General features: G+C 31.0%; 1 protein-coding gene across 4 annotated transcripts in view; it reads right to left on the reverse strand.

Moving 5' to 3' along the window:
• Window positions 1-25,679, reverse strand: part of LOC126737727 (uncharacterized) — a 58,361-nt gene that overhangs the window by 17,091 nt on the left and 15,591 nt on the right. For all 4 annotated transcript variants that reach the window (XR_007661090.1, XM_050442738.1, XM_050442737.1 and 1 more), the window contains 3 exons: window positions 10,828-11,044; window positions 6,860-7,055; window positions 3,391-3,508 (listed from right to left, as the gene is read on the reverse strand). Coding sequence is in view for 3 of the 4 variants with exons in the window: in XM_050442738.1 (XP_050298695.1) it covers window positions 3,391-3,508; window positions 6,860-7,055; window positions 10,828-11,028 (515 nt within the window). In the remaining variant the exon portion in view is untranslated. The remainder of the gene's footprint in view (window positions 1-3,390; window positions 3,509-6,859; window positions 7,056-10,827; window positions 11,045-25,679) is intronic.

Here is a 25,679-nt window from a genome sequence, read left to right on the forward strand (position 1 = left end):
AGCTATCTTCAGTAATATTAGTAAGCCACCCACTTACATTTAATTGAAAATCTTTAAGATATGTTTAAAGACTGACAAGATTAATTGCCTGTATTCCGGACCAAAAGAAATTAATTCCTTATAGAGTAGATTACGCTCATCGTTTGACACCAAAGTCTCTTCTCCTATTAAATAATATAATGTACTCCTGTCTAGGCTGTTATGTGAATTTACTGAATTGCTATATTGAACGATAATGTCGCATATTAATGATATGTTGAACAAAAAGCTTTCTAGATGGCTTCACGTAAAATCACTTCTACCAAAGAACTTTTATATTTACTTAGAGGGACTTCATTGTTATAGATCAAAGATTTCATCCTTGCATTAGATATGGTAGAACCTTGACAATATTTTTTGTACACCGCCTAACCCCATATTTGCACTTAAGCACGTATACTTTTCTTTTTATAGTAACCCTCATAAGAAAGAGTTCTTTGAATTAGGCCAAGCATTCCATAACCATATCAGAGCGGTTAACCATTTTTTTTTATAACAACTACTCCAGTCCATTTATTTTTATAAGGTAGGTAAATCTCCTTACTCCTATAAATTTGACAATTCGTTCTCCTGATTACTTAGTAAATTATTACATAGGTTTCGTTGTTGAATCATTAAAAAGAGCTTTCTATTCTTAAGTAAACTAATACTAACAAAAATATATCTAAATATGTAAAACTGTTATTACTAAAATTTCTTAAAACTGTTTTCTGTTTGACAGTTAAAGTTTTCCTATAACTTTCAACAAAGTAAACAATTATTAGTTACCACTAAAGTGTTTTTAGTTACGCATTACCCTAAACAATATTTACCAAGTAAGACAAATATTTACCAAGAAACTTAAGCATAACAATATACCGTTTCGAAAAGTTTTCAACTAACGAGTATTAGGCAGTGTATTCCCTCACTCCCCAATTATCTCTACAATAATGTTTCATTACCTCATATGCTAATTTAATCATAATTGTTACATTATAATTTCAGAATTATTGATCGGGTAGCTTAACTTGAATGAGGGCTCTCGACGATCCACATTTTAATTAAAGTGTATTGGTTAACTCTGACATTTTAGAGAGGCCTGGGTAGAAAGTTGGTAAAAGCTCCATTTTCACATGCGATTTCAAGCTAAATAATTTTCTCGCATTTTTTTAATTGGAAAAGTAAATTGTTCTGTTTTTAATTAAGTAAGCTGAGTCGGGTGGGCCGGTAAAATGATGTGGTCGTTAATTGGAAAATATATAAAATTAAATTTTAATTTTAGTCATGTAGTGTAAGGAACAGTACTACGGGAAGCTTTAAAATGTAATTATATGTAGTTAAATGGAGAGTATATTTAAAATATACATGGAAAATATATTTCAGAAAAAATATTAAAGCTTTGGTTTTCGCACATTCGTCTCCTAAAGTTGGGAATGTTTCATTTTTCAACTTTCTGATGAAATCAGAGGATAGATGTCACCATATAAATCATAAAAATCGTGAGTTACGATAGGGTTGGAGTAGCATTTCGGAAATAATAGGAATAAATTGACTCTTATTTGGCACTCTTAAATAAAAAACATTATGCAGCAGAAATTTAGATGTTAAAGTGTTAAAGTCTAGCTGCGATATACTAGCGATACTGTTTCCTTTTTTTTTTATTTATTTATCCAATTATAAGAAACAAATATAAATAAAAAGCACATTTTTGAAATTATAAACAAAAAAGATAAATTCTACTTAAAAACGTACAGTATTTACACTTGGTTTTATATTATATTTCAAATAATGTAGTTTTGTATATGCTTTTGATGTTCGAGTTTTAGAATGCGCCTTTGGTTCAATTTTCTCCTAAAGCAAAAGTTTGTGAGTGTTATAATTTATGGAGAAAATATATTTATGTAAAAAATTCCAGGTTTTCTATTAATGATTCATATTTTATAAATTTTGCTTAAAATTTGTCTACCAACAAATAAAAAATAAGCTTTTTGCATAGTTTTTATAACATGTCTATTTAACTGTTCTCTAATATTAGTGAAAATACCAGCAACTTTGTTGCATTCAGATTTAAGTTATCCTTTGGTTACAGTTTTAAGATTTTTGATTAGGTAATTCGTTAAGTTTCTGGCGGAACATTTTTATAAAACTTAGGTGTATAAGCCAAGGATTGAAGTCTGCAATTTCTTAATGCATACACAATACTCAAAAGATATATTAAACTTAAAAGAGAATTGGTTGGTCAAATGTGGTTACATTCTCCTGAAGAACATTTAATAAATTTATTATTAAATTAGACCTTTAATCATTATATACTAGGAACTACGATCTGACCTTTACATAGAAACTCGACAAGTTAAATTAAAGAAAATTTTGACAACCGTAGTATTTTAATTTAAAAATCATAGTACCGTGCTCCTACAGTAATGCTTGCAAGAAATCGAGCAAAATTATATAGATTTGTTTAACGAGTAGCTGTAGAACAGTTCTAAAGTCATTAATTTTTTCGTATTATATGTTCTATACACATTTGAGATTTTGGGAAGATGTCTGTCAATTGCAAGTACTTGGAAAATTTTGGTTTTCTCAAAATAAATTCACTAAATAAGTAATTTACTTATCAATGCTGCAATATTTTAATATTTTTGCAAAAATATCATCCAATCCATAGGTAGCAACTAGATTGTAATTCTTTATTAAATATAGTTCCTATCTAATCAGTGGTTGCCAACTTAATTTCTAGAGAGTTATTTAAATTATTGTTAAAAAAATGTATTTCATCATGACATCTATTATAATTACCGAATCTGTTGTGATATACTACTTCAACATAATTATTATGCATAATTTAAATGGCTATGAGACTCTTTTTTTTATTTGACTGCAATTAAACGTATTTTCCTTTAAAATGATTACGATTTAGTGGTACTAATGTCGTATAAAACAGGCTAAAAGTTACCTTTATATTTATTGATATGCACACTACAAATAAATTTTAGCACAACGTTTTAGTTAAGAAGTATTTCCACCCGTTATCAAATGTGAACTGGCTCAGTTTACGACAGTGGATGATGCGAAGGTGTTAAGAACTATTAGGAAAGAGACAGAATAAAAAAGGGAGACTTGCTTAGAGTAACAAATGTTCATGTAGTATAATGGACGAGAGCACAACGTCGCAATAAGACATAACGAAGGCGAAGTAAGTAAAAACATAAAAATAAAACGAGAAGATATGGCAAAAATGATTGACGTTAATATTGCAAGAGCTGGGATGATAGAATCAACAGGTCTGTGTCCTAATATTAAAGGAAGAAGAAAGATTTATTAAATGTTTGTAATTAATTATTAATGTTCTTAATTTAAACAAGTACATACCTATTATAATATATATCGTCGTACAAGGAGGCCGCGTCGTCCGGCGATGAGTCTTCATCGACAAAACTAGGCAATCTCGACGTGAGTTTTGTAGATGGTTCGTACAAACTGCTGTGACCTGCAATCAATTTTATAAAGTTTCTTAACTTAATTCTCAAAATTTGTACAAAAGCACGTTAACTCAATAAACTTTATCAAAACAGCCCGGCTAAAGAAGGTAACAAAAGCGATAAAAAAGATAGTCAACTCGGCAAAATCAATTTACTGAAAACATTTTCCCAATAAAAATGCTAATTTTATGATAATTTCGTCACTGTTGAATTGTGGATGGAAAATTCTAATATTTCCATGACCTGATATTGGAAAACTATATAAAATACATATAAAAATATTGGTCAACAAAATATTTGTTTTTAATTATAATAGTAATAAGTCAGCTTTAGGGTTATGTTCCATGGACAAAGACATAAAAGAAAATGTATTGTGCCCCGCTGTATGTATTCTGCTTAACAATAAAAAATCCCGTAATATGAATCCAGATGTTTCCTGAAATTTATTTTTATTTTCCTTTTATGTTTATATGTTGCGGAATTTTCAACAGACGTAGCGTAAGTCTGTCTTTATGTTAAGTTTCCATCAGATGTAATGACTGCTACATATTTAGGAACGGTCACGTTAAATTATATTACCATAAGAGCAAGTTAATTAAATTTTAATAATTTGGCAGTAAAACTTAGAATCTAAACCACTCAAAAGTGTAAAAGGAAAACCGTATAAGTACGGTAACCGTAAAATATATTAATTATCGCATCAAACATGCATAAAGAGCGACCAGTTTGGGACAGGAAACAACTTCAAACAGCTTCGTGAAACGCGTTGAAAAAACATTAATTTCTACTTGGCACAGCTCTGTAAACTGCATGCGGTTAACAGCTAAAACAATAAAAATGACACATCACCGGGTAATATTAAATTTTCAATTAATGTTCGGTTATGTAAAAATCGGTTTATACTATATTTTCCGAGTAAATACCGGGCTTGATAAATTTTTGACATGCACCCGTCAAGATTAAATCTGTGTGAGTGAAAGAAAATTAAATTTCCATGGCTTTTAAATAGACGCAATAGATAATAAATACAGTTATGTGCCCTAATTTTCAACTATACCTATATTTTTGGTCCTAAAAGTTTTATCATTTTATAAATCGAGATAATTACTTAATAATTTGTGTAAAATTATACTTTTGATAAAACATTGCGGTTTTAATTTATCGTATCTTGAACGTAATGCAAAAACTAAATCTAGCAATTTCATTTTCTCTATTCCAGTTTCTACAGATTGCTAACATTTGCCTAAAATAAAAGGATGGATTAAACAAATATTACTTAAAATAGGTTCAGATTTTTCAATACAGGTCTGGCCAATTCAGATCCCGGAATCGAATGAGTTGAGTTATTATATTAACTTAAGTAAAAATCTACTTAAAATAGTGACAAGTTAAAAAAGAACAGCATACTTTTTCTCTAATAGATGCTGGTATAGTTCAAGCACAAAAAGAGCCTTTTTGGTGAAAAAAATGTATATCCGGAGTTACCCGAAAAATGTAAAATGTTAAACTTTGAAGGTCGATATCTTGGCTTCTTAAAGATTTTCTCTTAGTTTCTTCCTTTTGAATCTCTCTTACTGGCTGAAATCTCGCATTTTTAGGACCCATTCTTAGACATCAAAAAAAAATCGTAAAAATTGATCATATCTCGGTATTTTCATGATGTAGGTGATGGAAACAAGACGTGAATGGTGATAGGTGGTGGAGACAATCCCAAGTTTTGAAGGACGATATTTCGGCCTAATCTATAATTGATTATTGCAAGGAATGAATAAAGTAACTTTAATATATCATTGCACCCGGTATCTTTGCGCGTTAATAAAAAAAGATGGCCTATGCGACATGCGAAGAATTTTGGATTGCAATAAGCCGCAGTATCTCTCTCGTTTTGTTTGTTGAAAGTACCACCATCTTTTTGGGTACCGCAAAAACCTTAATTCTACAAACTCAAAATTAGTGTAAACAGAGCCGCCTCAAATTCATAAGAATTATAAAGTGCACGAAGATCCAGCAACTAGATCCTCACGGGTAAGTCGTTAAGGCCGCTTTGTTTCGCCGCTCAATGGTGAATAATATCAAAATTTCTCCTTTTATACAGTCCACAGTTTTATCTCATTTATTAGTCGATTATTCACCATTTGGTTGGCTATTAGACTTCCTTTTCTATCTATTAAACGAAGTGATTTAATTATTAACTCTTGATTGAAAGATTGAAAAATAATAAGATTTTTTACTTTTGGTTAAAAACAACATCTTGTATACTCCTAACGCAACCCCATGTTAAGGTATGAACACATCGCCATGAATCTAATAGTAAAGATCTATATAGTAAAAAAATAGTAAAATCTAATAGTAAGTTTGAAGGATTTCACGATCTGCGTTTTTTTTTTTGTTTATTTAACTTCTTTCTATTTTGCGCTAATAGGATTATATAAATATGTAGCACAAGCTGTAATCAGGTCATTGCCATTCTCCATATTTGCGAACTGCTGAACGAACCATGAACCAAGAACCAACGCATCACGAATCATGAACAACGCACAGTCTGTATGCTCTGTTCAATTACCCGAACGTCTGTAGCAAGCTTTACACTGACGCCAAATCTCGAGGAAAATTTATATTTTAGGCGGCAAATTTAAAAGCATTCAAGGAAAATAAAAGATAATATGAGAGAAACTAGCAGGAAATCCTGCTGTAAAACATTCTCTATGCCTTCTCCTGATGTTCTGTCGATACCACTGTTTTACACTCTATTACAGTATTGATGACTATTTTTATGCAAGCTGTACACTAGTTTTATACTAAAAGAAAAAAATGTCAATGGATCATAAAACTGTAGACATACTTCTATGTTCCTACTGTTCTATGTTCAACCTAATTCAGAAGAACAGTTCATGGAAAACTGAACAAATTCCTCTCAAAGAAAATAAGAAGTATTGAACAAGTCAAGCTTACCGAAAATTTAACGTACATAAGAGCCAAGGAAGAAGGTCACATCAGGAGGCACAATGTGGAGACAAGAATAAATTGAGTATAAATTCCGAGCTACTCCTTAAAAATAGAATTTCATGAATCAGGAAGGATAAGTTAAAATGATTTACAATAAAATATATATATATAGATATGGGTGTGTATAACTATGCCTTCAATATTATTAACCGATGACAGAACTAGACCTTCTTGATAGATTAAATATTTGTTACAAGGTAAAAGAAAACACCAAATATCCTAATCCATCATCTAGGGTCTATCAGTGTGCACCTTCGTGCATCTTGTTGCCAATAATAACAAAGATATTTTGCCTCTAATACTATAGGTATATTTTAAAGTAATATATTATATTAGAACAAAATGTTGCAAACCTTCAGCTAAAGAAAACCTCCTTGAGGCTCTTCTGCCATGAGAACTATCCAGTGATTTCCTACTTAATCGGCTGACACCGGGATTGAGCTCTTCTAAGGCGGTCGCTTCTAAGGCTAATTGAATTTGCCGTTCTTCTTCTTCGGCTTCGGCTACCGCTGCTGCTGTAAAATTAGGATCTTCTAGTGCTTTTTCAGTCTGAAAATGAGTAAGGAATTATTTTACACAACAAAAAAAGTAAGGTCTAATTATGCATACAACTCTTAAATATTTACGATAATTTAAAAATGTCATTTGGTATATAAAGACAATAAAAATGGTCATATAACCTCCCTAGCACATCGATAAAGCTCAAAGCAGCCAATAATAAAACATAATAAATTCTCGTTTGGTAAGACGACCCCGTCCAGTACACACGCTCGCAATGTTTTTTAGCGATCTATAATAACCCACAAAAATGATTTATGAAAAAGACAATCTCAGACATAAATGTGTTTACCGACTGAAAAGATTGATGACATTGGCAGTCGCAGATTGAAAGTATTTCTTGATAACAACGAAAAAACTAATAATGTGTTTTATCAAATGATATAAATTGAAAGATATTAGAAGAGTTGTTTGAAAAAATGATGATGACTTGACGTTAATTTTGTGATCTGATCAAGAATATATCTTGGTAAATTGCTGACGCATGTCTCTGAAACAAGAAAAATACACAGAAAGAATTACAAAGGGAGCAAGCCATCAATTTAGACCTTTATCCCTGAAAAGTAAATTTAAGGAGAAAATGAGAAATGATAATTAAAAGACACCTGTAAAAGACGATTAATTCATAAAGTGCTTTTAATATTTTGAAAATTAAAGGGTTTACTTCTTATCTTTTTTTTATGACGAGCCTTAATGATTTTTTACCGGCAAAGGTACAAATTATAAAACTTATCAGCCCGCCTAATCTAGAATATTCGGAACGAGGATTCGCAGTTTAAACCAGAGATCAGCACAGGCGACGAATATTATTTCAACTTAATCTCCAGCTTAGTCCGGCCATACGGGTTGTTTTTTCAAACTTTCTCGCTTTTCGAAATTCCCTATTAAAGGATATAATTTTACGACATCCCGTTATTCCATTTAAGGATCCTCGATTTTATTAAGAATTTATATTACTGGATAAACTGGATACTGGTTGATTTTCTTTTGCCTCAGTAAGGATGGTAATAAAACGAGCAGCGGTATATGCACTACCGCCTTACGTCTCGTAAATCCTAATGCAGATGCAATTTTCAAGCTGAAGAATTATTTCCCAGACCGTCAGATTCTTATTTCGCCGAAACATTTTGAAAATCGATATTTGGTGGAGACGCAGAATTGAGAGCGTGTCAACAAAATACATATTTAACTAACTACTCAAAAAGTTCCTGAGAGGGCTGGAAAAGTACATTTGTAAGTAGGGAAATTAAATTTGTATTAAATACACAAAATAAAATTGAGGTTTTATTTTTTAGGAACAGTGTTGCTGTAAAACTTTGTAAATAAGATAAGGTAGATAATAAGATAAGGTAAATAAGATAGGAGCTTAATTTTGGTAGTACATATATCCATAACTGAAATATTTTATAGCAAAAGCTTTTAAGTGTTAACTGATATGTTTTTAATGTATTTTTTTGTTTCTGTCAATCCTGAGGCATAGGTAACAGCGTTGAAACAAAAATTTTAGCCGAAGACATCGAGAAGGATATAAAAAGGGATGTAGGTAAGGGAATAAACTTAATCCTTAACAGCACAGCATCAGATTTACTACCAGCAGAAAAGCTCTGAGGTTCACATTGTCCAACGAGATTAGATTAGAATGTCATTCGAAAAGATTTCTATCTTTTGAATTTAAAAGCCAGTCATTATTTAACGGTTTAAGAAGTTTTCAATAATTTGTTGTAGACGTGTTTTTTAATACTGGGGATTCCTTACCAATATCTTACAGTTTTAATGCGGCTTAAAGTCGAAGGATCTTTAAAAGGCGTGTTGAGAGACTAACTGATACTTCAAATATTTGAGAGATTCAAGTCCTCAGGGCGAGGATTATTGAAAGGCTAAGATTTAACGTAATTTAAAGAACTCAACTAAAGTTCTGGAAGATTATAACTTCAGTTAAATGATATCAACACATTTATGATTGGAATAAAGTGTTTTTGGGTGACGAAGAATGACTACCTCCTTACAAGGGAAAATTATCACCTTAAGAATTGATGAGCAAATAAATATTCAGAAATTATCATGACCTATCTCTTTGCTTTCCACCCTATATAAGTAGAAGGCCATAACTTCAATCTGCTAAAAAATTGTCAGTTTGACCTTTTAACATCAAAAAAGTACTGTAGATGCTGTGTCACTTTGGTAGGAATCTACTTAGTTCCTTAAATCAATAAAAAAAATTGCAGCAGTATTCTGTGAGTCAACTTATAGTGAATTAAAGCGACTTACTTTATAATCTACTTTATTTTATCACAGGAAGAACTGAAATCAGACATGTTAATGAAAAACTGGAAAAAATATCGCTTTTTACTTAAGGATTGTAATATTTACATAGGTCGTAAAATATTCTCTAGATTCTTTCTTGGTTTTTGTTGTAATGGTATTTCAAAAAAAAGTAAAGGTTTTGTAAAAAATGGTATCGACAACCGCTGCTCTTGTCAATAATTCTAAATCTAATTACAAAAAGACCCAACAGAGCTGCGGGATAAAATGTGCAGCCACAACACTCTGAGAATCGCCTTTGATATAAAGAAGAGTGTTTCAATAGGAGCGCAAAATTTCAGTCTTTCATAAATTCCACCATTTTGATAATATTTTTTGATAATCAGATCAGAAACACCCTTTAATACTAAGGACAACATACACTAAATGCTACATGGTCATCAAACTTGATGCAAAATATGTATGTACACTAATAATTTCACGACTAACTTAAGCATCGAGGTTGGAATCACAAAAAAAATTTGTTGGTGTGGAACACGACAGAGAGATATCATTACTTAAGACCAAAAATGAATTTGAATAATGTACTAAAACCAAAAAACTTTCGATCTCCCTCCTAAGATTCTTAGCTTGGCCTCATGTTACCATAGGTTCATTGAATTCTTAGAATATCAAGCCTAAAATTAATGCACCTGAGAAACTTATTCTCTATAGCCTGAATCCTATAAAGAGCAATTGAAAAACACTCTGTGCACTCTATATATAGTCTGGCATCAAACTAAGATGTGCGAACACCTTAAGAGGCCTGCTTAATGAGGGAAATCTAAGTAGGTATGAATACGCTATTCTGATATCAACTGATAAGAAAGTAAGTAACAAACAAGAGCTGTCGTTCACTTACAAGAAACCTAGACCAAAAACATAAAATAAAATTAAGCACAAGAATGTTCCGGATCTAGCCGAAATTAATTAGGCTTTTGGCAGCTTAAAGCAACCACAAATTATCCCAAACCAGATGCGAAAGCGTCAAGCCTTTAATTTAACTTAATTTGGTGTGGCTTTTCCGTTACTGTCTGATACAGAGAGATGCTGCTACTGTCTAGTTCTTAGAACTAAATATAAGAAATAGCTCTATATCTGTTTATCGATGATATATGTTTATCGATTATATATATTTAATTATACTAATAATTGTATTTCAGATATTCAAAGCATAATTCTTAGGACAGTATTTTATGGCCATGCGTTTGTAAGTATTGCATGTTGTTCAGCACTATAGCCTGAAAATATAACGGAAACGGATTTATCAGATTTCAAATTTTACTATTATTCGTATTTAGGTTTTTGGAGTAAAGACGTGCAAACGAAGCAATTCATTGAGTGTTTCACAAAATAATTTGCATACAGTTACTGTAAATCTCTTCTATAAAATGACTGGACTTGAATCAGAATACCAACGTGACATATAAGCTACGCACTACCAAGTAAAATATATTCTTACCTTTGATTTTGATTTGTATAAAACAAGAAGGACCATTAGGCCGAAAAAACTGCCCAAGGTGGCAGCTATTCGTACTCCAGTCATAACATCGTAAGTCTTATAATATTCCTTTGGGTCGACTGTGGGGTACGGTGGTAGAGGTGTTGTGCTACTAATAGTGACATTACTTTCTTCTGTTGAGCCATTTGGCTCCCCGGCCATTACGCGGTTCCTTCACCTAAAATAGAAGTAATCATTGCAAAATTATGTAATTTTAAAAATTTCCAAATGCACACTTTAAAAAACACACGGTCTAGAGAAGAAAGATATTAAAAAGCAAATATAAATTTGGAAATTTATTTGGAAATTATTGAAATTAAACCCATCTGAATTTATTTAGTAAATACAAAAATTCACCATATCGGGAAATTAATAATATATCAAAATTCTAATTATGTAATAAAAAATGTAATTATTGCTTTGAGTTCATATTCTCCTTCCTTATCTGGATACGGATTCCTTGATTTGCGCCTTTGCAGCATCTCGCCAACGTACTTGATAGGACGTAAGTCAGGGGATTCTGTCATGGTAATATCTAAATGTGTAATTGTCTTGCTTCAAAACGTATCTAAAGTTCTTGCAATATGAGGATTTGTATTGTCATGCATACAAGTACAAAATTTTCACCCCATTCCTATACTCCGGGCATTCGCTTGCTGTTAAGAAACTCTTCAATGGAAACCAGATTAACTGTTAATTAAACGAAAAAAAAGAGAAGACGAGAAGTCTTCGAGACCTATTACTGCTGCACCAAAAACCCCTTATACCAAACTTCCCAAATTAGTAAAAGTAAAACCAGGCAGCATAATTGAATCCAAGTGCATCCTAAAAAAGACGAATTTAACCAATAATCCAGGGCCGCCAAAACCCTTTATAACCTACTTGAATGTACCCACCTTTACAAAAATTGTCCCAGTCACCAAGTCCCCCACAACTAATTTCCTTAAACTTATCATTTGACATTTCAAAGAAGACCCCTCATAGATTCTCTGTTAAAGTCAAAGAATTGGTAAAGCGCCTTAATAGCCTTACAGAAATGGTTGTCTCAGATATTCAGGTTCAACCACCGTCAATCTTGAAGACTGTAAGTATCACAAACTTAATCCTGTCATAAGAAACACAGTTCCACCAGCAAGATACTGGATAAGGGTAAAAACGCTACATTATATTGCCCACACAATTAAAACAAGTTGTAATTAAACTGGTAAAAAAAATGTGCTGAATAGCGTTTTTAGTTTACGTTAGAAAATAAAACGGATTTTTCTTCTTATCCTTTAGGTAATTTTGATGTACTTATAATACTATAGTTTTAAGCCTAAAACGGTTTCTCCCGAATGCACTAACCTTTTAAATGATCCACAAAACGCATTAAATTAGACCGTGGCTTAAAGCAATAGCGGACTAGCGAAAAGTTTTAAACCAAGCTTAATAATACGAAATTGTTCCCAAGGTTTGAAAGTTGTGAAGTTACCGTAATTGGAAACAGTAGCTAGCCACACGGTTTTAAAGAATTAAAATTCGGTTAAATATATAAGTCGACTTAATTAATAAGAAAATGACAAAAGTATATAGGTAGTTTGAAAATCAAAGAGATGCGAAAAGAGAGAAAAAATTCATTAAAATTTGGTCTTTTAAAAATGAAACAATTTCCCCCAAACGTTAAGCAAGAGGTCTTACGATTGTCGAATAGATCGAGTGAAAGAATCTTAAATCACACATCATAAGTACAATCTAAGGCCCATTCACAGGCCGAAAATTCAGGATCCTTCTGTTTCATTATGTCTGTAAGATCATATCATTACGGTTTGCTAGAAATCGTACATTATTGTTGTAAATTAGCTCAAAACGTTAAATTTTGGACGTTAGTGAATTACGTCGCCAATGGAAAAAATTTTTTTTATAAATTGGTAAAAACTGTTTTTTAAAAAGCCCACACCTTTACAGTTCTGTTTTTAGAAGTGACTCTATTTTTCAAATATATTTGATAACTACTTACATTTTTTTCTTCCCGCCGAAATTATTATCCACTATATTATAAATATTTTACTAATAAATTAAAATCATAATATGTTTTTCGTTCGGATATATTCGATATTGTTTATTTGGTTAATCAAATTAGAAAACTTAATGAGACCACGTTTTTCTGCACTGGCTCGCGGAACTATTATTGCTCACGATATTATTAAAAGGTCCAAATAATATATGCGGCAAACGGTGATTTAGTGCGAATTTGAAAATATTCTATATATTGGGATTTCTGATAATTATTTATTTTTAGTTTTGCATATTGCGATATTATATTGAAATTTACTGCAAAAAGGATTTTACCACATTTAAAATGTATAGCCAATTTCGCCAAAATCGATTAATTTAATCAAGTTTGCAACAGCTTACTTTAATGTTGCACGTTCAGGCAATACCATTAAATTCGTAGTTTAGGACCGAAACATGACATTTTACTTTTCTATGCTTTAGAACTACGAGAAGATTTTTTTAAATTGAATATCATTTAGTGATCACTAATTCTTTTCGACAACCTTATTTATGAATAAACTCCAAATAATCACAACAACAGGTACAAACATGTACTTTATACAGTAAATAATATTTATTTTAAACGCTTGTTTGGACCGCGTTTCAGTCCGATAGTTCCTAATTTTCCGGAAAATGGAAATGGCTATTTTCAACGCTTGTCGTGCTATATCCCCATTATATTTTATAAGGTGTAAACCGATTAAGGCCACAATATAAAGAGTCGGTTTTCATATATGTCATGTTATTTTTATTACTTTTTAAAATAAATATCATGTTATAAACTTGTTGATACGATAAAACGATGTCCCAACATTTATTTCTCAATATACATGCATAACATTCTAAGGTTTTTTCCTGGAGTAAATTTAACTTAATGTTCTTGCTAATAGCATCCACACACATTAAAATGGTCTAGGATATACGAAAAAAATCAGTTTTATTTTTAGGGAAAGATAAGTGATGTTTATTATTTGTTGGAGATTTATTTAAACATATCTTCACATGCTCGTATTAAATTATTCTTGTTCATATTAAATAAGTAGCATAAATTAACTGATTTGAGCTTGCTATAGAGGTTCCCATGATAAGGCCAGTAGGAATATAAAAACATAAGCCTATAGAAAACCTATTCATACTGGATAGTAGCTTCATTGCTAGTCCTAACATCTACTGCACCTACCAAAGTTAATATTATTGGAGCAGTCTATTCAACTCAACTCACCATAAATATAGACGTGTAGATTTTTTACACTAAACACAGGACTACCTAAAATCTAATTGCATCTATCAGTTCGTATAAGAGTGAAGATTATTATATAGAAGCCAAATGACCCAAATGAGGAAGTGAGAATGAAGAAAATAGGGAAGGTCTCTAAATCTGGACTAATAGAACATAATCATTCAAAAAGCCACTATTGCGGCTTTCATTGTGGAAGGGTAAGACATTGCCTGATTCCAATCTTGTGACAGGTAAGATGCAAACAATATTGACAATACAAAGGAGTTATGTTATAAGGATTTTAAATTAGTTCTTCAGGTTAACATCATCACTGATGTTAAGATATTACAAAGTTATTTCTGCGATTTCGGAAACTAGTCTTATACAAAATGGCTCTAATTTAAATATCGGTGTGTATCTTTTACTCTTAATTATAATGCCACTGAGCACGATGACACTTTAATTAATACTAAGCTTGAAAAACTGATCCGAAGAAAGAAGTTTTATATCACCTTTATTAAAGGAAATTTGGTGTATATTGGCATATAAGTTGTGATGATTACCTTTCGAAAATATTCCGTCAGATAAAGTATAGAAGAATTAAAATCTCGGTATGTATTTCAGTTAAAATATTGAAATGGAATATAAATTGTCCAGATATCATGAGTCAATTACCTTTTTTAGTGAATAGAGTTAACTCTAGGGTCACTAATATTTTTATCTTGCAATTACTTGCACAAGTTTGTCTAAAAACTCACCAGTCCAGTTTATGATGATATTTCTTTAATTTATGTCGTTGACACAACTTAAATTTAAGCAGCTGATTGGCATTAAAAGATCCACAAAAAATTAATTATGATATTTTAGTTATCAGCTTATTGATGTTAGATATTATATGTGGATTGTTAATTTAGTGAAAAGCCGTAAAACGGTCTGGTTGAAAAGCCGTTAAACGAAACTGGCATATATATTATGTTGGTGCTTTGTAAGTAAATAAATAGAAATTTAACCATTTGAATCATTTAACTTGAAATTATGCTACAATTATTATTTTCTTTATGGAATAAATCACTTAATTTTTTTTGCTATTCATTTTTTTCATTAGGTGCTTAAGTTTCATTAACCTCAAAGTCTCGCAATTTCCCTTTTCCAATAGACCATCTGTTTGGCCAGTTGGGTATTTTATATGTTTCTTCCATATGCTCAGATAACGAGACCCAATGACTTGGTGTAAACATTTATACTTAAAATACATATTACTGTATATAGAAAGGTATATCATCAGATTATTTAACCCATTATTTCGAAGCAAATAATTAGGTTATTTTATTTTTTTCGATGGGTTGAAACTCCCTCACCTAATCTTTCCGGACAAGTTTTCACTCCATCGCATCCGGTTTAACGCGAATCACTTTGCGGGTCGAGAATAATGTTCTACAAATTGCGACCTGGTCTTAAGCGTCTTACTCCCGAATCAAATTCCCAAGACAAATGAAGCCATTTAGGCGAGTTACGTTACACAATACGGCTGCGAAATCCGTCATATCTTTCCAAACAAATAACTTGCGCGGAGTTATCCAGGTGTCCCGAATGTCTCTCGGGCGGTTGTTAAAGCTTAATCTGCCGTAGAAAATTGAAAAAATAAATTGAGTTTTAAACTTCTGCTTTGCAGGGACGTAAGTTATATACTTTTGGGGCGATAAGGCTCTTGGGATACAGTTTGCTCCTGTTAGTTTTGCATTAAGCTTATAAGCGGTAATTTTTAAATGCACCTTCCAGGATTAATTAATGAATAACATTTGTTAATTATAGAACAGGGAGATAATTGTAGTAGCTAGATAATGTTAAAGGAATAAAACAATATTTGTTTGCAAGGTTTAAATTTTAAGACTTTGAATTCTAGAAAGTTGCATTTGCATTTAGCTGAAGAAGATTTATGTTCAGCAATGGACATGAGAAGATTCAGTGATGATGATGATATGATAATTGTAAAAGCTACCATTTCTTGTAAGATATTTTTGTAGACTAGCTGAAACCAAAAAAAAATACACTCTTACTGTTACTCCTAGTAAGAATAAGATAAAATTCAATATTTATTTTTGACTTTCTGAGATTATCTGCATTTCTGAGACTCAAATTGGTGATGCTACGTCTTATGGTTTTTAAATTCAAATAATGAGTACAAGTTAATTTTTAGAGAATAAGATGGTGTAATGTATATGTTCTTTATTCTACTGGAAGCTCTTTATTCTTTGAGGATTTTGATTTTTCTCTCAATCCTTCTTTCACTCTTCCTAAATACCTAGTTCAACTTGACTTCTATCATTGATCATCAAACTGAAAATGTTTGATTCCCATTCATTTCATTGACTACACTTGCTGATGCATATGAAATCATCAACTCGTATTACTGAATGTTCGTCTAATATTATTGATTATGTATGTTCGGACATATTTAGCGATATGATAAACTGCACTATAGCAAATGCAGGTTTGTCTGACCCTGAAGCCATTTTCTCAAAAATTTTAGAATCTAAAGACAACCTAAATTTCTTTATGAATTATTTGGGTGGATAAATGGAGGCGGGGCTTTTGTGGCAGTCTTTTGTGATTTATCACAAGTTTTTGATTGTGTCAGTCATGAACTTCTGCTGCGAAAACTTTACTTTCATGGCCTCAGTCTTGGTTTTCGCCATACTTGAAAAAATCGTTCTCAGCATGTATTTATAGATTCTATGCAAGCCCTACGTACGGTGCAGTGCAGTGAAGGATCCCACGAGGATCTGTTTTAGGTCCAATTTTTTTTTACAAATCTTGATATACAGGGAAAGATTTCATTGTTTGCCAACGTCTTTTTTGTGGCACAGCTTCGACAAGTCATTTCACTCTTCTGTGTCTACCGCCATCCAAGAAATTAAAACTTGGTTTCACTTCTTGGATCTTCTATCATTGAACTCAAATAAAACTGAGGTTTTGGAGATTTAGTCTGGATTGGATGTGTTACAATTATTCAGAAAAACGGAATGAAGTCTTGACGTAATTATAGATGAGTAACCGAGTAAGTTTCAAGAACACATGCAAACTCTTGCCAAGAGGATTGCTTCTGGTTGTTTTACAGTGACGATAATAATCTAGGAGTTTGATCCACAGGATGGGATATTTTGCCTTGATTGAGTCTCGTCTTAGATATAAAATTTATTTTTGGAAAAATGCTAGCCACTATCTTTTACAATTGCTCTTCATTTTACAAAAACGTACCCTTAGTTTTATTTGTAATGCAAAATCTAGGAATACTTGCAAGCCTCTTTTGCTATTGCCACTGGTTTATATACATATAGTGAAAATATCACTATAGGTTCTTGGCAGACAATCCTAGGTATGTGAAACGCCAATTATATATATAACTTGCAACTGCCTGTATTCAGGAAACAATTAAAGATATTTCTAGTGGAAAAAGTAAATTATTCCCTTGTAGAGTCTTATTGTTTTAATGCTTAACTGTTTTATATACCTATAACTATAAATTGTAAATACTTAACATTTGTTTATTTTTTGCAATACATAACATTTTCATACATTGCTAGGAGTCATACTTCTATTAGCTCTACTAATTACGTCAAAAGTTACTGATGACATTTAATTAAGCTGATCATTAAAGTTTTGGAGAGATTAAGACATAAATTGTCTTTTTCAATTTAACCACAAAATAACTTAAGTGCTCTAATAGAATCCACTGAATAATATAATACAAATTGGTTTCATTAAGTTTCCTTCTCGTGAAACACATCGATTGCAGCAGTTGGCTGTAGCGATAATGGAGCCATTTAATTCGAAACTTTCGGTTACTCATAATGATTGCCTATTAACTAACCTTGGAAATACAAAATAAATCATGATTTACCCAAAATATAGCCCATGCCAAACCGTTTGTAATTAATATTTTCAAATTAAGAGTAGTTTTAATGATAAAGGAATGTACATTACACATAGAGTAGGGGTAATCTCATCTTAGGTAAGATGACACCACATAGTGTAACTCTACCCTTAGATATTCTAATGCTCTATTTCCTTGCAAGCAACAAACTAGTTAGAAGTAAATTTAATCTTAATGGTTGAAATTATGAGATAAGTAAAATACATTAAAATGTATCATGTTATAAAAAAGTATTTAAAAGTATATGTATATGAATCAGTTTGCAAATTATTTGGTATTAAGGGATAATCCTTAGGAGTCACAGTCAAAATAAGTGGGAATCAATTATAACTGAACCTTACTATTCGTTTGCTTAGGATTTGCATGAAAGTTAATTGGAATAAATGAGAATCCTATAAATAGGAATATAACCATAGGAGCTAACTGGTATTTGCTGGGAATCACGTTACATATCCACATTTTTCTGTAATTTTACAGCAAATCATCTGAGGATCACTAAGAATTAACTGTAAATCATTGGATATCAACCCTAGCCAAAATATTTCTTTTGAATATCTAAAAATATATTTTAATAATTTTATTTTACTGAAAGAAATTTGCACTAATATTAATATATTATAACCAATTATCTACTGGAAATCAATGAGTCGAAAAGAAATTACTTGGAAAACATCTATAGAAATAAGTTCTATTCCTATATGCATACTTTTCTACCATTTTAACTACCTTTATTATGAATCAGTTTTATTTTCAGTCAAGCAGTAGAAACTAAATAGTCTCATTTTCTAGTGATATGAATGTTTATTATAAAAGTCCTAAAAATTGCCTGAAAATCAATTAGAGAATACATAAAAATTAATTAAAAGTCAACGTATAAAATCCATTTGCAAATCATTAAGTATCAATCCATGAATAAAGTGTGCAGAGCGTTATTATAGACAACATTATACCAAAAATCACTACTTAAATTCATTGGGTAATTGATCTGTTAGTGATGACTTGAAATAAATGAAAATAATAAGTTCATAATATCTCACTATCAGAAAATATATGCCAATCATCTAGAAATCTAGAAATCACTTTGTAAATCCTTAGTCCTCTTTAGATATAACTCTTGGAAATTAGTTTCTTCCAACGAAGTAAATAATGAATATTAAATGAGATCTGAAAATTAATAAATATAATCTTAGAGCCACATTAGTAATTCCAACCCAAAAACCATGAATATTCTATATCTTTATAATATCAGATCACTTAGAGGCCATTTAGTTTAGAGGATTTGGCATATTCAGTTCTTTTATTTCAATTTAAAAAAAAAGGAAGCACAAAAACGTGTGGCAGTAATGAATATTTTATCGACTTCAAACGTTAATATGTCAAATGGCTACTCTATAATCTGATTCATCATTCTAACGGGCATGCATTCTGCTGTCGAACGGTTAATTAACGATTTTTTTTTTATATTAGTTCGTTTTCAAATGAAAGCACTATACGTTATTACTTTATGGTTTATTGTGGCTTATAGGTATTTAAATCTCTGCTAGCAGATTTAGTAGACTAAGGGCAGCATTTTGTAAATTCTCTACTAAGAAAGATGTATATATGTACATAATTATTTCCAATACTGAAAATTTTATAGCTTCCTTGTTCTAATATCATCCATGTGAACAAGAGAATTCTGCCAGGCTAATTTTATGCATGTAATTCCGTAGTCTGGAATATCTAGAGTAAGCTCGCGTTAAAGGGTTATAAGTATTTTCAGTCTATTGCCCTAATACTGTTATACATATACACAGCTACTTTCTTTATAGAATAGAAAGTAGTTATCACAATTTTTTTCTCAAAAATGATATAGTTATAAATGAAAAACTTCAGAGTCATGGCGTATTCAATTTTTAAATTAAATACGCCAATATTGTCTATACTGTTTTATCGCCTTTATGTTAACCAATTCCATCAGTCTAAAGGGCGACAACTGAGACCCAAAAATGTGCCAACAAGCAACAAATGTTAACAAACAGCCTGAAATCGATCTCTGACTTTAAAACGAAGTACAAACCAGGGGTGCATAACACGTGAAATCAGGTCGAACAGAGACAAGTATTAAATTTATAGGGAAAAGGGGAAAACGCCGCTTCACGAGTAAATTCACGATAAAATTTCGTTGTCAGGGAGTATTTATGTAGACATTTTTGGGAAATAATAATGTCCCAATTTTAGAAGTTTCATTTTGATTACGTCGTAAGTTCGTAAAGATATAGACCTTTCGGCTGTAGGAGGAAAATAAGATGGATATTTAAAATTACAATAAATTATATTGGGGCTTGACTAATTACAAATTTTATAGGATAGGTGATTTTCTTTCAACTTGAAAAATATAAATAGTGGAATTAGTTAAGTGTTTCGCAAGATCGAATTTTTAAAAAATCTAATAAGTCTAAGAAATAATATTGTTTCATCATGCGTGAGATACATATTAGCACGTATTACTAGTGGCAAGTCAAGTCCTTTCGTTCTTCGAAAATTAGGTCTAGTGTGTCCACAAACTAAATCTTGTAAATTAGAACATAGAAATGAAATCTGTATAAGAGTTATTTTTAATCAAAAAATCTATATATTCATTCAAAGTTTATTTGGACTTTCTATTTTGAGATTCAGAGGGTACTAATAAAAAAATTATTTACACATTTTTTCTTAGTATTATTTTCCAGGCATTTAAATATTTACAAGATTCAATCAAATTTGCAGTAAATCAATTTCGCAGTTTTCTCGTAAGCACTTTTTGCATTTTTATTGGTTCTATTCATAAAGCTGATAAAGACTTTTAATATAAATACAAAATCATTTTAAATTCTCTTAAGTAACTAGAAGCAAGTATTAAATCATTCGTCAGCTGTTTCGATTATACATATAAACATTAACCCACTTGTGCTATATAATAAAAAAACCTGTATGTATGTAAAATAAGCAGTAATTTTCAGTTATACATTGTACATTATAACCATTGTAAAAAATTGTACAAGCGAAACTTACACAAAAAAATAAAAAAACCTGCAACAATACTGATTGTTTTTTTTTTGTATTTTTGCACACACTCAGTTTTTTCGTAAAAGGCAAATCAACCCGCTACGCTAAAACGAACCTGAATGAGTCGAGTTTTTCCGTCGTAAAACAGAGGTAAATTAGTGGCCTCTTGAATACGAAGAATACATAGGGTATTTAATGACTCTCTGGGGTGATTCCATACAGAAAAATTACAATTTGATGTGTAAAAACTGTGAATTAAAATCCGTTTTGGTATAATAAAAACAGAGATCTAAAACTTTATATAGTTAAAAATTCTTTATGCTGAAGTTTGGACTGTAGAAGTGATATTAAGTTGATCTTCTTACTGTAAAGTAAAATGTCATAAAGATGCATTTACAGTAAGAAGCATTGCATATAAATTATAGATACCGTGAAGTGAAACTGAATATGACAACTCTTCTTCTTCTTCTTCTCCTTATTGTTCCTCTTCTTATTCTTAACCATATAGAATTTCACTAAACAAATTTAGGTAGAAATATAAAGATAGGTAGGAGCTCGCGAATTCTATTAGGACAAAAAAAATCTTCTTTCTTTTCTCAATCTTTGGTACATTCTTTCCATTATTTATTACTTCATATCATTCTTGCATATCATTTCAAGATTTTAATAATATTGTGTGTTATTGAGTTTTTGTGTAAAGCTATATTTTCAAAATTACTTGATGTGATAGCCTAACTTCATATTCTGTTAGATTTAATCAATACTTTATGCTTTAACTGCCACATTATCTCAACCTCTCGAGGACCTCAAAAATTAAGAAAATTCAATTAATGTCTCATATTTGTTAACTTCTTCTGTAAGGATTTTACGGCACATAATTGTTTTTGAAATTCTGATAGAGTCGGTCTGGAATGAACATTAAGCTCTCACGGGGAAGTCATTTATTATGTAACCTTCCTTTGAAAACCGGTAATTAAATACATAAACCTACCATACTATATTGCCTTCTTCTGAAAAATTGTAACTTTTGCACTTGATTGTATCAGAAGTAACTTAAGATATTAAGATTCTATTGATATAATGTACAAAAATTCAAATTATATTTGTTTGATCCATGAAACTTCTCAAAAAGGCATGGCTTTTCATACTAATATTCGATTTATACAATTTGGAGAAATCCAAATGTTATCTCTTTAACTTGGGATTTTTCTGTAATTAAGCTGTGCTTTATTGCATATTCCAAAGTAAGTTCAATATTTCTTAAAAGCCAGTTGATTTGTCAGGATTATCATTCTTTTCCGTTTTAGGCGGATCCTACTAATTTAATTAGTAAATGTCTTTAATATATGATTTGATGAGAAAAATCAGAACGATAGATATTGAACTTAGTAAGTCATTTGATCAAATTAATCACCCAATTGTATTATACAGTTTCTTGCAGTTAAGAAGTATAGGTTAGAAAATATTCTTTTCAATCGGTTAATCATGACTGATTGATGACGGACCATTATTAAGATTAAAAAAGATGCTAAAAACCTTTCACAAATGACGTCGCCATGTACCACGGAATTTTCAGTTTCTAGTGATTTACCTAAATTAAACAGTGAATTGTCAAAAATGTGATGATTGTGACCAACTCCTGGTGTCTCAATATTTAAATTTTTTTACCGCGTTTTCCTCAATACTATAATGATATAGGTATATTCCTTTAGAAAGACTAAACAAGTAACTTCTAGTGGATCATTCCATTCATCCCATTACTGCAATATTTAAAAAGTTTTTAGTGGACGAGAGTTAGAAAGGCTGCAAGACATATTAAGAGAAATGGTTGCAAGTTTTAATGACATTTATGTGTTTTTCCAGCTAGTTGATTGGCTCTTATATAAAATATAGATTAAAACACTTGCCACGTGGAAAATATTATAGCGTCTTTAGCAGTGATGTCAGTCACCAGTTTTGCTTTAATTAAGAATTATTCTTAACAGTATTGAAGTTTGTGAAAAAGATACATCCAAATCTTCTGCATGATATTAAATTGTTTTAATCACATTAAATTGTTGTCAATCTAGAATTCCTCTGTATAAACTTAACAGCTTTGTTGAACGGAAATTTATCATATTTGGAGATAATACCACTTTAGTATGGCAGGTGCAGTATTCCAGTCACATCATCAAATATTCTATACTCACATACTTCATATTGTTAAAAAACCGTCATTTAGCTGTTGTACGGTCAAAAGTGCTATCCAAGAGATTGGTACGGAAATTGGAAAGATGGCTCTTTTGAAACTTATTAAAGAATTATGGTTAATTTATACAAATCCACTGGAAATACAATCATTTTTCCACCCGTCACTCTACTGGAAAAATCTCGTCTTCAAAGATGAAGTTGGCTTACTTTTGTGTGTCATTAAGAATCAAACTCTAACAAACACCACCTGGAGAGTAACAGCGAATAGCCACATTTTAATATCCAGCCAAATTCATTATTCTCTAGGTAATAAATTACTAATTTTGATTCTGATCTTTCTTGATCTGTTTCAAATTGATACACTATTTAATATACGGTCTATTAAAAAAATAAGTAGCAATACACGTAATAGCATTCGGCTAAAGAAATGTTTATAGACAACTAATGTTCATCGCTTTATCCCTTTCACGAAAAACCCATTTTACCACTCAAACAATTACATTATTGTATATTGCCGGCCATAAAATACAATAAATACGGTCAATGAGTGGTATAAATATATCTCAGAACGGTAACTATAAAGGATTCCCGTAAAGCAACAAATAAAAGTAAGTGCGAAGCAGAATGGAGGAAATCCGTTAACAGAGTCGCAAAGCCAAGGGCATTTCGTCACGGATAAAATGCCGACGTTTCCAGGAAATTAGTTGCTGGAATAGTAAGGTTTTACATTTTCAGGTATCTTTGTGGAAAGTCGTTAGGGAATTAGCCTAATATAGAATCCTTTAACCGCTAAATAAATAAATATTTCTGGAATATTTTGGCATAATTAAATGAAAACCTGTTTAATGCAGTAAAGAACCAAAATATGTTTTTTTTTTGTATTTTGTATATTCATGCCTTAATTTTTTTTAGCTTTTTCTTTAATGAAGAATAGATACTATTAATTATGATGATCATTTTTATAAATGAATAAAATATGACCCTAGGAATGACATGAAAACCATAGTTGATTACTTCTATTTTTCTGTATGATTTGACATATAGCACGCTATGCATGAACATAAAAACATTAATTACATTAATCGCTTTGAAAGGTTAAGCCCATTTATTTAACTATTTTCTATTGATTTTAATTTTTTTTGTTGAAAAGAACGCAAATACCATAATAACATAATGTATGAAATGTTTATACTATTTTAATATTACAAAAAAAATACTTAACAGTCAAAAAATACTTACGTTAAGTCATGACTTAACGTAAGTAACATCCACCTCGTGAAAGCGGCAACGAAAATCGAAGAATCCCGCAAAGTTCCTTTAACGGAGTGGCATCAATTTAAATCGATTCAGGACAAAAATTTCCATGAACTTGGATACTATTTCCAACATTTCCGTTAAGTTTTTCCCAGGATTAGGTAGGAATAGGAATAGGCCGGAGTTATATAACTATAAGTAGGAATTAAACTATAAATCCTAATAAGCCTAGTACTTAACGAAATTATTGCCATTGACTCTTGTAAATTGTAATTTGTAAAAATATTGTAAAAGAGCTTCAAAAGACTGATGCAAATGCATATCTTTAACTACCAGCAGCAAATATTTCTATCTTTTGTAACAGATTCAAAGACGGGTATTGAATCACAAGTTTGGTTATGTCGTTCATCTTTCCCTCAAGATATTTGTTTACCAGTGTTTCCAATATACTTCTTACCACAGGAAACAGAATCTAGTTCCAATCGTATTTTGTATATCTTTTATACCATATAGCAAGAAAAGCAATTAATTTTTTTTAATGAAGTCAAGGATAAGAGAGTTAAAGTTTGTTTGGGCAAAATGGATCGTCTGTTATTTAATAATCCACCAAAAAATGCAAATAATATCCCAAATTCTTCACTATACGAGGGATTATGTAAAAGTTTTCTTACTAATATGACTGCTTTTGATATCAAAAGTGACTTGTAGTACTCGAGATTAAATTTACATATACATTTGCTAAAGCACTATTGCAAGCAAAAGTAGTAGTTTCTCAAAACTATAATTATAATCGTTTACTTCTTGTGCTTTCCTAATTGTGCATCATTAATTTATTTTTTCTTCAAAAGCATTTACTATTCAAATTAACCAATTCACTTTCAAGAAAATCAATTTTCCGGATATACAAACTACTCTGTCTTGACTGAAGCTGAATTGAAGCTGAATATTCAATCAGTGATTAATTATTGTCGGTGATGACAGCGAGGGTGATGCGTAATATAAAGCTCGTTGCTGTCCTGTCGACTATAGGGAATAAACTCAGTATAAGGAGGTGTAAGGTATATTGATGTAAAGCCGTGTATGGTTTAGGCAATTTCGGTCTTTAATTTGTCACCAAATGATAGCCTAATATATTTTTCTTCAGGGTATCTAACC

Source organism: Anthonomus grandis, chromosome 6, assembly GCF_022605725.1.
Source record: "Anthonomus grandis grandis chromosome 6, icAntGran1.3, whole genome shotgun sequence".
NCBI lineage: Eukaryota > Metazoa > Arthropoda > Insecta > Coleoptera > Curculionidae > Anthonomus > Anthonomus grandis.